At 37.4% G+C, this 16,605-nt stretch overlaps 1 protein-coding gene across 5 annotated transcripts in view; it reads right to left on the reverse strand.

Moving 5' to 3' along the window:
* Positions 1 to 9,437: 9,437 nt before the first annotated feature.
* Positions 9,438 to 16,605, reverse strand: part of PPP3CA (protein phosphatase 3 catalytic subunit alpha) — a 209,966-nt gene continuing 202,798 nt past the window's right edge. For 3 of the 5 annotated variants that reach the window (XM_081332230.1, XM_081332231.1, XM_081332232.1), the window contains 2 exons: positions 15,487 to 15,516; positions 9,438 to 11,204 (listed from right to left, as the gene is read on the reverse strand). In XM_081332230.1, coding sequence (XP_081188356.1) covers positions 11,008 to 11,204; positions 15,487 to 15,516 — 227 coding nt within the window. In that variant the 3' untranslated portion in view covers positions 9,438 to 11,007. The remainder of the gene's footprint in view (positions 11,205 to 15,486; positions 15,517 to 16,605) is intronic. The other 2 variants (XM_081332233.1, XM_081332234.1) reach the window with 1 other exon arrangement.

A 16,605-nucleotide genomic window follows, 5' to 3' on the forward strand; every position in this document is an offset into this window, starting at 1 on the left:
CCCTATGGAATTCATGCTTATTTTTTTTAACAAAGCAAATGGAATTAAAGTCCAGAAATGCTATGAAAAAATGGTAAATTTCATAGAAACCATGCGGTATTGATGGTCTCTCCCCATTCCCAGCACTACTATAAAGGTAAAGGTAAAGGTTCCCCCGCACATGCGTGCTAGTCGTTTCCGACTCTAGGGGCCGGTGCTCATCTCCGTTTCAAAGCCGAAGAGCCAGCGCTTGTCCGAGGACGTCTCCGTGGTCATGTGGCCGGCATGACTAGACACCAAAGGCGCACGGAACGCTGTTACCTTCCCACCGCAGTGGTCCCTATTTTTCTACTTGCATTTTTATGTGCTTTGGAACTGCTAGGTTGGCAGAAGCTGGGATGAGTAACAGGCACTCACTCTGTTACGCGGCACTCAGGATTCGACCCGCCAAACTGCCGACCATCTGATCGACAAGCTCAGCGTCCTAACCCACTGAGCCACCGTGTCCCTTATACTCACTGAAAATCTATCATTTTAGAACTGAATGTGACAATTGCTCTTTGAAGCAATACATTTGTGCCAAATTTTAGTTAGGGTACATAATTTTTGTATCCTTTCTGGAACTAATTCAGGTAGGAATAGAGATGATCAAATGCATTTGGAATCAAATGGAGAAATGCATTCTCTTCCAGAATTTGCAACAAAGGTTGGAAAAATGTGAGAATATCAAGTGCTTAAAGCACTAGGTAAATGGTAAGTATTTTGACCTTTTTAACATCTGTGGTGAGAACAGTTCAATATCTAAAGGTTCACATCTCTTTATGGTTCAACTAACTAAACAGTTAATTTCAAAATGCAATTTTGGACAGGAACTGATACTTTTAGAAAGCTCTGGTGTCACTATGGCAACTGACTTTGCTTAAACATAACTGTGAATGGAAAGCATAGTCTCAATTAAATGAAGAAAAGAAAAATCTGAGGTAGCATCGCTATTCACAGATCACTGAACTTTGATATCTGTGTGTGTATCAAGCTATCAAGCTATTTCTCATGGTTGTCCATAAAATATTTTGCTCTGTGAGTTTGACATTTTTCCTCTAATCCATTAAAGCGGGGCTTTTCAATCTTTTTACCCACTGTACCACTTTTAGGATATGGCAATATCCGAGTACCACCAGTCTAGCAAGGTGTAAAAAACTTGATGACCCGCCCCAAAAGGAAAAATGTGATGAAGTACAGGTAGTCCTCGACTTACAACAGTTTGCTTAGTGACTGTTTGAAGTTACAATGGCACTGAAAAAAGCCCCCCCCCCAAGCCACAGCCGAGCAAGACACCTGCCTGCCCACCCGGCGGCACTCTTCCTCCTGTCCGAGGTTTTCATGGTTGTGAGCAATTATTATTATTATTATTATTATTATTATTATTATTATTATTATTATTATTATTATTATTATTATTATTATTATTATTATTATTATTATTATATTTTTATACCGCCCTTCTTCCGAAGGACTCAGGGCGGTGTACAGGGCAATAAATATAAAAACGAAATACAAAAGTTAAAAAACAATTAAATATTATGCCCGAATATAAAACAGTAATTAAAAGACATATTAAAACCCCAACCCTAACCCATCAAACCAGGTCAGATTGCTCGAATAAATAAGTTTTTAGATCGCGCCGGATGGAGCGAAGGTCGGGGGCCATCCGGAGCTCAACCGGCAAGCGGTTCCACAGGTCTGGCGCGCCCACAGAGAACGCCCTCCCCCTAGGGGCCACCAATTGACATTCTTTGATCGGAGGCACCCTGAGGAGGCCCTTTCTGTGGGAGCACACTGGACGGAGGGACGTTGACACCGGGGGCAGGTGTTGCTGTAGGTAATCCGGACCCATGCCATGTAGGGCTTTGTAAGTCATTACCAACACCTTGAATCTCACCCGGAGGGCAACCGGCAGCCAATGCAGCTCGCGGAGCAAAGGTGTAACATGGGAGTATCGGGAGACTCCCAGCACAACTTGCGCGGCTGCATTCTGCACCAGTTGGAGCCTCCGAGTGGTCTTCAAGGGCAGCCCCATGTAGAGAGCATTACAGTAGTCCAGACGAGAGGATTTCTGTTGAGGATTGGCAGTGGGGGTGTGGTGGGGGGGTGTTTGGTTTTTATCCCCCCCATCTGCTGGGTGGTTGCTGCAGGTTTTGGTCATTTCACATGACCCTGGGACATTGTGACCGTCATAAATATGAATCAGTTGCCAAGCATCTGAATGTAAATCACAAGACCCTGGAGATGCTGCAACATTCCAGCTGATTGGCGCTTCTTCTGGGCTCAGCAGAAGTGCCAGGATCAGCGCGAAGCTCCAGCTGAATCCTGGTGCTGATCCTGGCACTTCCGCTGAGCCCTGACAGCCCTGCAGCTCCAGCCGTCTCTCGCTCAGGCTTGTGCGGTGCTGCCACCGGTTCAGCTCATTCCCCTCCCCCACTACCACTTTTCTAGGGTGGTCAAGTACCAACTGCCAGGTGCCAATGTACCACAGGTGGTACCCGTACCACTGGTTGAAAAGCCCTGCATTAAAGCTAAAACACAGTTTATAAGAAATGTTGGGAGAAAACAAAAAAAATATGCATGCCCTGGCTATGACAAAGCAAGTTTCTAAAAACCCTTAAATTAATTATCAATTTCACATTTTTTTGCAGGCAGGAACAGAATTTCATTTTTTAATTCTTTTTAGTCTCCAATGGGTTTTGGATGTTTTACATTAAGGTAGCATTTTGGAAGTTTGAGAGAAAGAAAGAACAAAATGGATACTTTAAGATAGCTTTACACATTTTAAACTTACCATAATTTGTAAAATAGGAAATGGGAGATTGCATGACTAAAAAACCCATAACTTTCATGTGCAAATTTCAGTGATATAATTCTAAACATGCAGCAATTGGTCTGGAAGGTTGCTTGCTCCAGTTGTAGGCTGATATTTTGTGTATTTTCTACTGTTTAACTTTTTACATTTCTTCTCCTTTCTAAACCTAAAATAATAGTAGGTAGTTTGTGAATAAGGAAACCTGTTCTCCAGGCAGAACAGAATTCTACATTTGCTCCTGGCTCAAGATTTTGACAAGCAAAATTAAGAGCACTCACCAAATCCATGAAAAATGCTACCAAAACAGTCCAGGTTTGTTTTTAGAAACATCTTCAGGCTGACTATTGTCCTGAATTGTTAAAACAGACCGACAGAGGCAAATTGCAATTTTATTTATACCTTTCTCAAAGTGCATTTATATCTTTTTCAGACTTTGGATCTGCAGCACAAGAAATAAATTAGATATTTATCTAACAATAACTGATAATTTTGTTAAAGTTGTTTTAAAGTATTTCATTCTGGAAAATTGGAAGATATTGTTTTGGGAGGGAGGGAAAATCAAAATTAAATTAAAATTGTTTTCTCCAAATTCCATGAAAATAGGCGATTCTCTGGACTGCTTCAGATAAGTTAGTAGTCCCCATCTCCGATGGAGATAATAGTTAAAAACGGTTTATATTTGCACTGCTGAATTTGAAGCTAGAGCTAATGTTTACTTTGTTGTGATTATATATTTAAAACCAAGAATAACAGCTTGAGATATTTGTGCAGTTGGTCTGGCTCTGCTTTTTCAAACAAATCAGCTCTCTACACAAAATACTCCTTTGTGACCATGGCCCCAACACACTTCCCTATTCTGATAATAGCTCCACCAAAATGAAAGATGGGGGAGGAGAGGAAAGGAAGGCAGCCTTCACACAATATGCTAAGCAAAAACTTTATTAATCAGAGCATTTGCTGTCAATTTATTCTGTTTTCACTGTACTTTATGTTTATTCAACTCAGACACCCATCATTTAATAAGTGGTGGAAGAACAGTGTACAACAAGATCAACTTCCCATTTACTAAACTCTTTAACTCAATGTGTTACAGGAACTCAGTCATCTTGAACTTTGATTCAGGAAGTACCCATAAAGCCCTCTAAGCTGGATTTCAGTAGGGACAGTCCAAAACTTGATATATCCTTAGTGACATCACCAAGATTTGGTGGCTAAATGAATTGGTTTCTAGAACTAGACAACCTTTTGGTATTAGTGGCTGATAAATTCAAATAACTTTTTTCAAGTCAATCATGATAATTATTTCTAGATCTAACAAACATCTAGACCCTTTCCTCAAGTCAACATGATAGGATTATTTCCAGATTGCAGTAACATGAATATAAATATATCAACAAATAATGTCCCCCACTCTGTGAGCATTTTACTGAAGCACTTCCATGCCCCTAACAGGGTTGTGTTGGCAGGCTAGACTTTGGGAGATACTCAAAACGGATTCAGCCATTTAACACAAAGTGGTTCATGCAGTGTGCTTTAGTTGGCTTTGGCCTAGTAGGAGATATAAACCAGGCTCCTCTATCTAAGTCAATGCTTTAAGCATAATCCTAGTTTTAGAGGAGAAAATATTGGGAAGGAGGGAAGGGGACATGAACTCATTGAGCAAGAGCAAAATATAGAAGGCCATATTCACATGGTAAGCCAACCCATAGTTAAACTGAAATTTACTGGCTTTGCTCCACATATCAAAGCATGAATTAATTGCAATGATTGGCCTTATACAATATTCAGAGCCACAAACTAACTAATTTTAACCAAGAACATTGTGCAAATCTAGTATATACAGTAAGTAACAAAACTATCTTTTACCTCTCAACATTTCTGCCAGCTGCTTTAAAAAGCCCTCACAACAGCTAATGACCCTCTTTTACCGGTCTACTATAGAGAGCGTCCTCTCGTATGGTATTGTGGTTTGGTATGCTGGTCTGACAGCCGCGGATAGGAAAGTATTACAGAGGGTAGTGAGCACAGCACAAGACATTGTGGGCTGTTCCCTGACACCACTGGATGACATCGCCAGGGCTCGTTGCCTTGGAAGAGTGAGGAAGATTCTCAGGGATGACTCACACCCTGGACGGTATCTCTTTACTCTCCTACCATCCGGTAGGAGATATATAGCCAGCCGTACCAACAGGCTGAAAAATAGCTTTTATCCGTGGGCTGTTAGGCTTTTAAATGGGACATAATCTTATGCAGAATTGACTTGGGAGGCCGGTGTGTGGTGTAGTTGGTTCACATAGTGTGGTGGGATGGAGGGTTTGTTGTCACTGTGTGTTGGGGGGAGAGAGCACGGGGGGAGGCTCAGCTAATCTCAATGTACACATGTTGTACTTTGACAATAAAGGTTTATTATTATTATTATTTTACTTAGCACTAATTGATGCAGTACAACTGGAATCTTGAAATATAAAATCTTGAAAAGTCTCACTAAAACCGTACTTAGATGCTAAAACATAGATGAAAATTAAATAGCCTAGTGTGTGATATAATGCATTAGTGACGCAGTGCTCTGAATTTTCTCAAGCTGTTTACAGATTGTGGTTTTCTGTGATCAGGAAAGGGTGCCTACTGTTGTTCTCTTTCCGTATGCTACAGATCTCTGTGGTGTCTCTTCTGCAGAATTCAAAGTGTGAAATATCAAGCAATGGCACACTCAGTACCTTATGGTGGCAGATGCTCCTGTGCAATAATCTGTCTGCATAATTTCATTATTCCCAAAATACAGGAGGAGGAAGTGTGGCATGTTTGGGACAGAGTGACTGTATCATGTGTGACCTTAGCATCTTACATTCAGTCATGATATTTTTCAGTGATAAGTTATTACTGAGAACTGGAAAAAACAAAACAGAAATGGTAGTACTTGTTCCATCTTTACCAAGGATGATGATTGGTAACACCTCAGAAGACAGGCTCAGGGATCAAAAGGATCTTGATAGACTTGTAAGGTTGGGAAAACTAGATCAAGAGACAAGAAGCAATATACCTGGGTTGGGAGTAGTACTAGTGAGAAGGATCTTGGCATTCTGGTAGATTGCAAATTAAGCATGGGCCAACAGTGTGCTGCAGTTGCGAAAAGAACCAGTGCAATCTTGGACTGTATTAACAGAGATATGGTGTCAAGATCATGAGAAGTGATTGTTTTGCTCTATGCTGCACTCGTTAGACCACACATGGAATAGTGTCCAGTTTTGGGGTAACAAAACAAAAAAAGGCAGAAGAATTGGAGAGTGCGGGAAGAAGAGTAAGGAAGATGGCAATGGATTTGGAGACTAAAATATTATACAGAATTATTACAGAATGATTAAAAGAGCTGGTACACTTAACCTAAAGAAGAAAAGGCTAAAATGGGACATGGCATTTTTCAATACTTGAAGGACCATTATATAGGTAAGTGGATGTGGATTGTTCTCTGTAACATCTGAGGAAAGGACAAGAATCAATAGGTAGAGGTTTTACACAAAGAGATCTGTAATTCAATATTAGAAGAGATTTCCTGGCTATGGGATCTTTTAACCAATTAAGCTAATACATGTGAATTATTTAGCCTGTGTGGTTACTGAAGGTTTTCAAGCAAACATTACACAGCGATATGTCTAGGATGCTAGAGGATGTATAAGGTTGCCCCTTCCAAGCTTAAGTTTCTATATGTTGACTGCTGAAATAAAATCCTTCAGATCTAGAAATAATTATTTGTATGGACCCAAGCCTGCATTTAAGTGGTGGGCAGGCTTGGAACAGACTTGTCTAAAAGAAATTAGAGAACCAGTTTGGTTTAGTGGTAAAGGTAGCAGATTGTAATCTCTAGTCCTGCAGTAGGCAGTTAGTTGGGTGATTTTGGCTTGTCAGGTCCTTGGAAAAGGCAATGGCCAACCACTTCTAAAAACCTGCATAGACTTGAAGGCATGTAGCCATTCACTCAAAATAGGAAATAAGGAATAAATTTGTTTCTGATTAGCTCTGAATTAATTTGTCCTAAATTTGAGGGGTTTGAAGGGATTAAAATTCAGTTATCTACTCTCAACAAAGGAAGTAAGCAAACTGTTCTTTTTTGTAATTCAGCAATTTCAGCATAGCGCATAGGTAGTCAATTTATGACTGGTTGTTTATCAACTGTTTGAAATTATGATGGGCCATAAAGCACTTCTGGCTGTCATAAAGTGTTGTCCCCCCTCCCCCCGTCCCTCATTACATAACTGCATTTCTAGGTACTTGGCAAATGGTTTGCCGTTACAACCAGTTGCAGTGTTTCATACATCATACATGATTGTGATTTGCAAATTTTTGCTGTTTTCCAGCAGTTTTTGCCAATTTGCTAGCAAAAACCACCAATTTGGAAGAATGGTTTGCACTTATGACTGTGACATTTGCTCAACGCCCATGATGATTCACTTAACGACTGGCACAAAATATGTCACAAAATTGGATCCGTTCATGTAGGTGACTTGACTTAAAACTGTAACAATTTATGAATGGAAATCCAGTGCCAATTGCAGTTGTAAATTGAGGACAACCTCGTGTAATGTGTCAACTTACGACAATTGTGGCTTATTATATGTAGTCTAGGAGAACCTATCTCATTAGTTTATATTAAAATAATGATTTGAGGGAGATTGGTCAACCCATTTTATGAAATCATCAGAGGCTTCCGGAACTGCAGGACTTGTGGTAGCTTTAGTGGGGTTAGGGTTAGAATCCTAGATGTAAAAAATTACAAAGGCAAAAAGGGTTATGCTCTGTCTACTTCCACCCAGTAGTAATGAAAAGTATGAAACTATTGGTTGCATGTAGTCTCTGATATTAAAAGCTGTACGTAAGTATGTCAAGACGGAAGCTGGAATCTTCGTACAAGAAAATATTATACATATTTATATATAATATCTATAAACTTGGTGAGCTTCCTGTTCCATTTAAATAGAAAACATTCATTCCCTAAAATGAAAGAAAATTTTAAAAATGCTAATATAACAAATATGTAGTATACTGTAACAAATTAATCTAGTAAGGCAATCAATCAAAGGAAATTCATGCACTTACTGACCATATCCATTATGTTACGGGACTGGACTAGTCTGCAGACTTAAATTCAAGTCTGTCATAAATCTTGGAAACTTAGTAATTAATTTTGGCTCATTCACTCTCCTGCAGCCCAATTGACCTCCCATGAAAACCACACTGAACTTCTGGAGGAAATGAAGAATACACCTGTTACAAATACAAAATAGGATGTGTTAGGAAATGGGATAAGGAGGAAGAAAATAATAATGGGTTCCGCAAATGTCAGGATCCATGCATTATGGGACCCAAATATTTGGGATTTCACCTTCTTATGATGGGCAAGATAGTTCACTGCCTGCCATTAGAATTTGGAAAGAAGAAAACCTGGAAAGGCCATTTTATTTTAAGAGAGAATGAGGGAACTTCTGGCAGGGGATTCTGAACTACAAGACTTGTTTTTCCTGTTACAAATATGCACCTCACATATATGAATGAAAGGCTAATTCTGAAAAGAATTTTATTTGAAATGCCTGTTTTTCATGGGTATGGTGGACTTTTCAAAGTTTCCTATGCTATTTATTTATTGCATTATACTGCTTTATTTATAAACATTAAACAATGTTGTCACTTGAACATGGATTATTAGGCAGATCAGTGCTTTTTTTGTCAATAGAACAAAATAGAATTCTGGCACCTTTTTTTGATGGATTTTTCCAAGCTTTAAAAGTAACTTTTGAAAATTTGATGTCTGGTCCACGTGGACTTGAATCTCCCGGTCGAGCATACCAGGTCGGCAGCAAAATCATTAAAATGGTGCATGTGGGCTGCTTGTGTGTCGAATCCGATGCATGCGTACTTCGGCCGCGCTGGTTGTGATGGCGCAGCTCGGCTTGTGATTGGTTGTGTGGTTGCGCACTGAGTGCTTACTACAGGTGGCAACCGTTATGTTTCGTTACACAACTGACATGTGTGGGTGTGTGTACAGTGATTGACCATGTGCGAAAGGTAAATAATTTATTTTAAAAAATCGTTGGTGAATTGAAAATCTTTTTTAAATTTTTAGTCTAAAAGTGTGACCTCAAATTTAAAAATGAAAAAGAAAAATTACTTCTTAACCACCAGTCCTGCTAAGAACTGAATATATAATTTTTTAATAAAAGATTAACAAGATGTGAGTTCCGGCACCTTTTTTCTTACAAAAAAAGCACTGAGGTAGATTATAATTTCAATAAACAAACAGCAAATGTGGAAAGCAGAAGTTCCCACATTCAGTTCCTTGAAATTTTAAAAGATGTCTCTGTGAAACCAGGTATGCAATCTCCTATTATCAATAGACTAGCCTTGGTGTGTTGGACCTCCTATCTGAAGACTTGTCAGTCAACTGAAAAGGCAACAAGGATACTCCTTTGGGCAAGTCAGAGAGCTTGTGGACTATGAGAGGTAACACACAAACCAAGTAATAAAGAGGTTTGCTCCCCTCACTAAGAAACCCGAGCGAGTGTCAAATATGTACTTTCACATACTGCAGATTTAACAAGAGAGCTTCTAGGTTCATGCACATTTTTATTGAGTAGTAATATAAAATGCTTTTTTTTCATTGTTACAAGTGCATGCTTTGATTGCCAACATTTCATAAGTCAAATTACAAAGGCAAGGCTGTAGGCTGTAGTGAATTACTTGGGCACTTATACAATTGATAAAAAATATCAGTGGACTGTTTTGTTGGTTTTTCCTCCTCCTTTAAGACTGAACCAGTTGTAACCCGTAACTGATATATAAAGGGAAAAAAAGTGAAAAAAAATCACACATTTTGTGGCACATGACAGAACGTAACAAAATGACTAACTCATCATGACGTTAACAGTTCTCATGCATTTAGTTTCACGTGTAACTACAAACTTAGTTTAAATTTCACAAGGTTTGCTAAACATGCTAACCATCTATATGTGCACTGACAAGCTTATATTAAAAACTTTTAAGAATACTCTCCCCCTTAGATTTTTTCAAAGCTTTTTTGATTACAAAATTTCAAAGGCATTAGCATTTTCTTTTTAGAGAATATAAAGTACGCCAGTATACATACATTTCCAGTATAAGTCAGACCACTAAGCGCATTACAGTCCCATACAGGCCTATACAGCCAATTTTTTTTCTTAAAAAACATGCATAGGCAGATTTTTTACAGAATATAGATGCTTTCACTGCACTTAATATGGTGTCTTGTTCACTATACTTAAAAATGCACCACTCATAAATATTTAAATTCAGCAAGCCACAACCAAGACTTGATTTACCCAAAAAAAGTAAAGAAAAAAAGAAAAAAGAAAATAATCCTAAATATAAACTGAAATGAGGAAAAGAAAAAAAAGGATATCATTATTCCAGTTTTTTTTCCTTAAAAACATAAATGAAAAAGATTTCTCACTGCCAAATTAATTAAGGTAAATGTTATAATTAAAGAAGGGTATTCAAGCACACTAAAGAAACCTGAGGTAAGCATAATGTATACAAAATTAAACTGTCTTTTTTGGCATTTTTAACAAATTTGCAACGTTCTTTTTTCTTTTATATATATTTTTTAAAGATTGCCTAATTATTATTATTTTAGATAGCCGTCGTCTGACAAGAGTAGCAAAACATTATCAATAAATAGTCTCCTTATTTAGTTTGTACATCACTCTGTTAAAAATGGTTTGGATGTTGTCCATGTATAGTGCTGCAACTGTAAACGTACAATAGTTAGTAAGAAATCAGACAAAGTTGTCATGTCCAGTAACATAATAATAAAAGGCCTTTCAGTTAACATATCTAGAGGTTTCCAATGCAATAGGAAAACACGTTCATTCCCCTAACTTTGCAATATAGACCAGCATTAGCTTTCATTTATTTCTCTACAAGCATTTTAAAGGCATGTCCAAGGAGGTGTTACACCTCCACCCCCACCCCACCAAAATAAAGTTTACTATCTCTTCTTAGATGATATTGTAAACTGAATCCAACATCTGGCCCCAGAGCAGGTAAGCTACTGTCAGAGGCAAGAAAATCCAACTGCTGTTGAGCAGCAGTCCCACGGTGCCCTGCTGAAAAACAAAAAAAATATCCCTGCAAGTCAGAAAGGGTCACTGAATATTGCTGCTGTTACTGCCATTGCTGTCAGTGCCGTTCGTCTCTGACGAGATTCCCTTGTTGATGGAATTCAGGTTGGCATCCGAAGGCATGGCATCCCTGCGTGGGGGCATCCTCTCATTGATCCGGTCCAGGCCTTTCGCTTCTTCAAAGCTTGTGATCTTATGCTGTGGTGAGAATCCTTTGATAGCTGAAGAGAAAAAGGGAGTGGGGAAGAAAAGAACAACAAAACAAAACGAGAAAGATAGTCAGTAGGGACAAAGGGTTGGCTTTTTATCAGCTTACTGATCAATGAGTGAGAAATTCCTTCAAAGTAAAGAAAAACAAAATGAAAACGCAATTAAAGCTTCTGAGTGTAACCGGAAACAGCTAAAAAAAGGTGAACAGCCAATGTCTCTTGAATAATTAATATGCTCCCAACAAAATCCAGTTCTGGCATTTTGTTCTATAGTTTAGGCTAAATGGACAAGTAGACTTCAGAGAAAGAGAAAAAAGACAACTAAAATGAATTTTCTTAAAATCTGGAAGCCAATTCTCATTAAGAGTTTTCTTTGGGGATGGCGGGAATTGAGGATCACGATTATTTCTTGTAGGAAATTTCATTTCCTTCCATAATGGTAGCTGGAATTATTGCAAAAAATCTGTTTGGTCCTAACATTGAGGAGATTAACTCAGTCTGATACCAACAATAAACTGGGAATATGAATGGAGGACCAATTTGAAAGGAGGATTTTAAGAGTACTTTGCAATGAGGAGATAGCAGTTCTGTTTTTTTTTTAAATGTGGATTGCCCTTACTAATTTCATTTATGATAGAATTTAAGCTGATTTCATATATTATTTTTATTTCTTTGAAATAAAAGGATAAAATTTAGCAATTTTGCAATTCATTGCAAGTTTCAAAGGCTCTAAAAGAAAAATTAAGATTTCAAAAGTATAGCTTATCCAAGGACTCTTCCAATCATATAGATTAGCAAGCTTGCTATGCTGCTCTCTAGGAAAAGTCCAGAGGGAAAATATAACAAATCATATTTTCAATCACTATTAAGATAAAGGGTCCAAACTACAAATAGCATCTATACTTTTGCTCTTCTCACAGGAATTATTCACACCTACTAACTGCTATAATAGAACCAAGATTAAAAAAAACAAGGTTTTTTTAAAAAAAATCAGTTGTTAAATAACTAAAGATCCTGATTAATCTAGAAGCCTTTTATTCCCATCGATATTACTTGAAGCCACATTTAACTGTTGTTCGAACAGAATTTCTTTTTTAAAAAAAATGAAAAGAAAGGGGTTGCTGAGTTGGAGGCATGCTATGTAACAGCTGAGTTTCTTTATTGTGGTATCCTGACTGCCCCATTGTTAAGGAACCTGCGTTGTATACATAAGATTTGTCACTGAAGGAAAACTTTTTTACTGTATTGTACGGAAGATTTTCAGTGTCTTCAGCGTAGCAGAACTGATTGTGTTATTCAATACAATAAACTTCTGTCAATCCCAGGCAATTATAAAATAATCTCAACTGTGGTTATTTAATGTGCCATGGACTCTGAATGTAATTCTTTTAGCATATTTGGTGTTCTTAACTTTGAAAGTATAAGAACAAGAGTGAAGGGAACCAAATCTAAAAATCAACGAACTTTCCCTTTACCACTGGCATTGAGTTTCTCATTGCTCTCACTAGGTACTGCATAAATTTTGGTCCCTTCAAAGCAGACATGTCAAACTTGCCGGATGTCAATGCTGCTAACATCAAATGTTATTGCTTGACAGCAACGTCATATGGCATCACGTAACGTATTGGAGCTTTTTCTCCATTGCCGGCAATGGGGTGGACACGGTTTCCTGATGAAGCATCTGGCCCGCAGGCTGACAGTTTGACACCCCTGCTTCAAAGGCTCCATGCAAACCGCTTTTCTTAATATAGGGAGAATTTTGGGCAACCATCTGTTAATATTGCTTAATTTTTCAATTGCTACTATTCTCCATGCCTCTTTTTATTTCAATAAAATTCCTATCAAATGCTTTATATTAGATTTCAAAAATATTTGGTTTTGCTTATGTCCGCTCAGGTTTTTTTTTTTACATGCACAGAGTCCAGCTAATCCAAACAAAAACACAGGGGAAAATTATTTGATGAATGTGAGCAAAAGAAAGAGTGTAAAGAGATTTTGTTGGTTTGTTGACTATCTAATCAAATCTATTTTCTAATAGAGGGAAAGCAAATTCTTTTCTGAATTTTGATTTGATTTTCAATTTTGCTGTCCCTGGTATTATTAAACTTGGGTAAAGTTTTGTAGAACTTCTCTCATGCTGACGTTTTGCCCACCATGGCCATGGAAATGAGAACTGCAGAAAGATTTGGAAGACTGACACCCCACCCCACCCCAAATTATGTGATGATTACTTTTATTCACTGCCAGGTGGAATCCACAACATACTACGCCATCTGAAATGGCAGTTTGTGAAAATTCCAACAAATTGCTGATGGATTGGATTTAAAGAACTAAGAGTGGAAAGAAAGTTATTAATAGTTTATTTCTACAAAATCTTGTCCAAGAGGATTTTAATAATTAGATCATTATACTTTTACTTGAACAAGAATTTACAAGTAAAATATATATATATAACTGGATTTGATTCTAGTTCTCTCAGGGAAGACTTCAGTATGAAGTATAAACTGCAAAATATTTTTCATGTATGGAACACTGTTTCAGCAAAGTACTGGATATCAATCCAATACATTTGAAGTTTGCACACTAGCATCTTTCAGATAGTTTTTTGTGGAAACTGCCAAAGGGCTAAAAAAATAGCCTTTTTTTCTGGCACTCTCTTTTCCCACATATCACTCAAGTTTAAAATCTCACCCATTCCCCACCAAATTTCAAATATGTTTCAGACTAAGTGATGGGTGAATGGTGACTCTTTGAGAACATTCCCTTTAAATATTCACCACACTGGTGCCAGACCCATTCAGTTATGAGCCAGGTGTGTGATGAACAGCAGTGAAGTAGAAATGGTCTACTTCTGTGGAGTATATGAAGCTATTGGAGGGGTCCTGTGGCCTGGTGAGGCCACCGGTGAAGCTATTCTTATAATCACATTCTCTATTTGATTTCCCAAAGGTGAAAACCATTATAAAATAGTGATGAAGTAAAACTTCCATTACAGTACAAGGTAATAATAAATAGAAGTTTAACCTGAACAAGGTATATTTCCAGAATGGGAAGCATACTGTAAATTAATCTTTATGTCAAGAAGACATATTTATACATCATAGTGTTGAAGAATGTGTTCTGCTGCTGGTCAGACAATGATTATTAGCAGTTTACATTGAGAGTAATGCTAGAAACACAACACAGTCACACAAATCACAGGAAAAAAAACAGCCAAACTGTCAACAAGAATGCACACTGCAGAGTAGAATTTGCCAACAGGAATAGAGAATTCCAATGTTAAATAGCAGCTCACTCACTGCTATTTAGAAAGCAGTTGTATTTTCTCTTACTTATTTCTATGATTCTTTTTCCACCTCTGTAACAAAAACTTTCTTAAAAGCAAAAATAGATAAGAGAAGCCAAAATGGTACTATTACATCTTGCCAGAAAGCTAATACTTTTTTTCCTTAAGAAAAACTCACATTTTTATGTGGGCAAGAACAAAATACAACTGAATATATTTGTTTTGTTTTAAAGGGGAATTTTAGAGTCTTCTCATCTTGCAAAACAATTTTAAACATTAATTTTCTCATTGCACAGAAAATATTTCATCATAAAAATTGGAGACCTCTTAACTGTGTAACTAAGAAAATTTCATAGGTATTGAAATGAAAGATACGCTTAAGAGAGGCAGCTTAACATTTTGCATTCAAACTGCTCTGACAGTAATTTATTTGTGCCCGAAATCCTGTAAAATAATGCTGATGTTAAGAGTGAAATTACAGGAAGTTCCCAAGGCTTGAAAAAAAATACTGTCTTACCATCCTCTCATTGTTTTAATGATTTTTTTTCTTCCCCCAAAGGGTATTTAAAATGTGTTGAATTACAGAGAAGACCCATTGACTTTTCTATGGACTTCAATACAGGGGAAATTCCTTTCAATTTTAATTATGTACTCTCCATTTTCAGAGATAGCTAAAGAGAACATGAGGAATAGATTGGTCCCCTCAAAAAAACTGCTTGTTTGCCAAATAGCTTTAATTGGATTGCAAGCTTTCTTATCCTTGTGTGATATTGATTCAGCATTTGAAGCTTCATGGACACATATCAGAACATTTTTGCAACTTTAAGAAACAACACCAACAACAAAAGAAACACTTTCCCCTTTAAAGCAAGTAAACTTAGGTTAATACTGAGCCACAATTGTTAGCTCAACACCCACACACTCTATACAAGCTACAGCAAAAATGAATACACCCAGCAGAGCCCTTATCTGTTGTAACCACAACAGAAAGGGATCTGGCCAATTTACCTTCATCAGCCTCAATAGCCTCAACAGTAGCTGAAGAGAAGAAAGGGGTAGCAAAATGAATGAGAAAAATGAGCAGAGGATTTAACTCTCAGAACAAGTCAGTGAATAGCAAAGGAGCTAGTACACTTAAAAGTTACTGTAAGTGCTGGATTTTGACACAGAAGACAACACAAAATGCCACATACAAAAACAAACACAGGTATTGTAACTGGCAGGCAATAGATTTCTTGTTTATTTTGCAGGGGATGAAGAAGCATGTGATCTGGTGTTTGAAAATGACCACAGTGGTTAAATAGAATATAAATCGGAAGTTCCAATGATTAAGTCATTTAGGACAAGAACAATTGCCATATTTAATGGGGCAAGTTAAACAGAGGAGCGCCATATAGAAAAAACAAACTTTAAGCAGGCAGAAGATATCACCACCATTGCTGAAACAGCATTTTCGCTCAATTCTACTACCTGGTAACCTTGAAGATGCCTTGGACTTCATCTCTTCTAATTCTCAGTAAATTGGGAATTGTTGGGAGTTGAATTCCAATGCATACAAAGGGCATAAGGCTGTGGAAGTTTGGTCTTAATAGCAATTTTTGAAGGAATATGCTATTTGTGAACACTGGTGAGCATCTTTTCCTCCATTTTCTGTTCATCATGTGTGTGTGTGTGACACAAACCAGTGTCAACATTTTGTTTAATGCATTTCTTATTATTTTTTAATGCACTGATATATTTTGAGATAAACCATAAATGGCTGAAATTCTAACAAATGTTAGAATTCTATGTTCAGTATGTATGTATACATACATTTTTGAATGGAACTAAAATACTGGAAAACAGGCTGTTTCATAGTCGTTTGTAGTATAACACAGATTTAAATTTTGCCTTTTGAAACTGGGCTTAAGAATATACAAGCAGAAATTAAAAATACTTCCCTTGGGCAGCCAGATGGGTCTAACTTACCATCAGCCTGTGTCTGACCAAATCAGAATATTATACTTTTGCAAATGAAATATTTAATATGGACATCTGTGATATCTCATTAAATGCCATATTGTGTCAAGGATATGCTCCCCCATAGAATCTAGAGCCCTTTGTTGTGGAAAATAAGAGAATTAAGTA

The sequence above is a fragment of the Vipera berus genome (genome assembly GCF_964194415.1).
Source record: "Vipera berus genome assembly, chromosome: 7".
NCBI classification, from domain to species: domain Eukaryota; kingdom Metazoa; phylum Chordata; class Lepidosauria; order Squamata; family Viperidae; genus Vipera; species Vipera berus.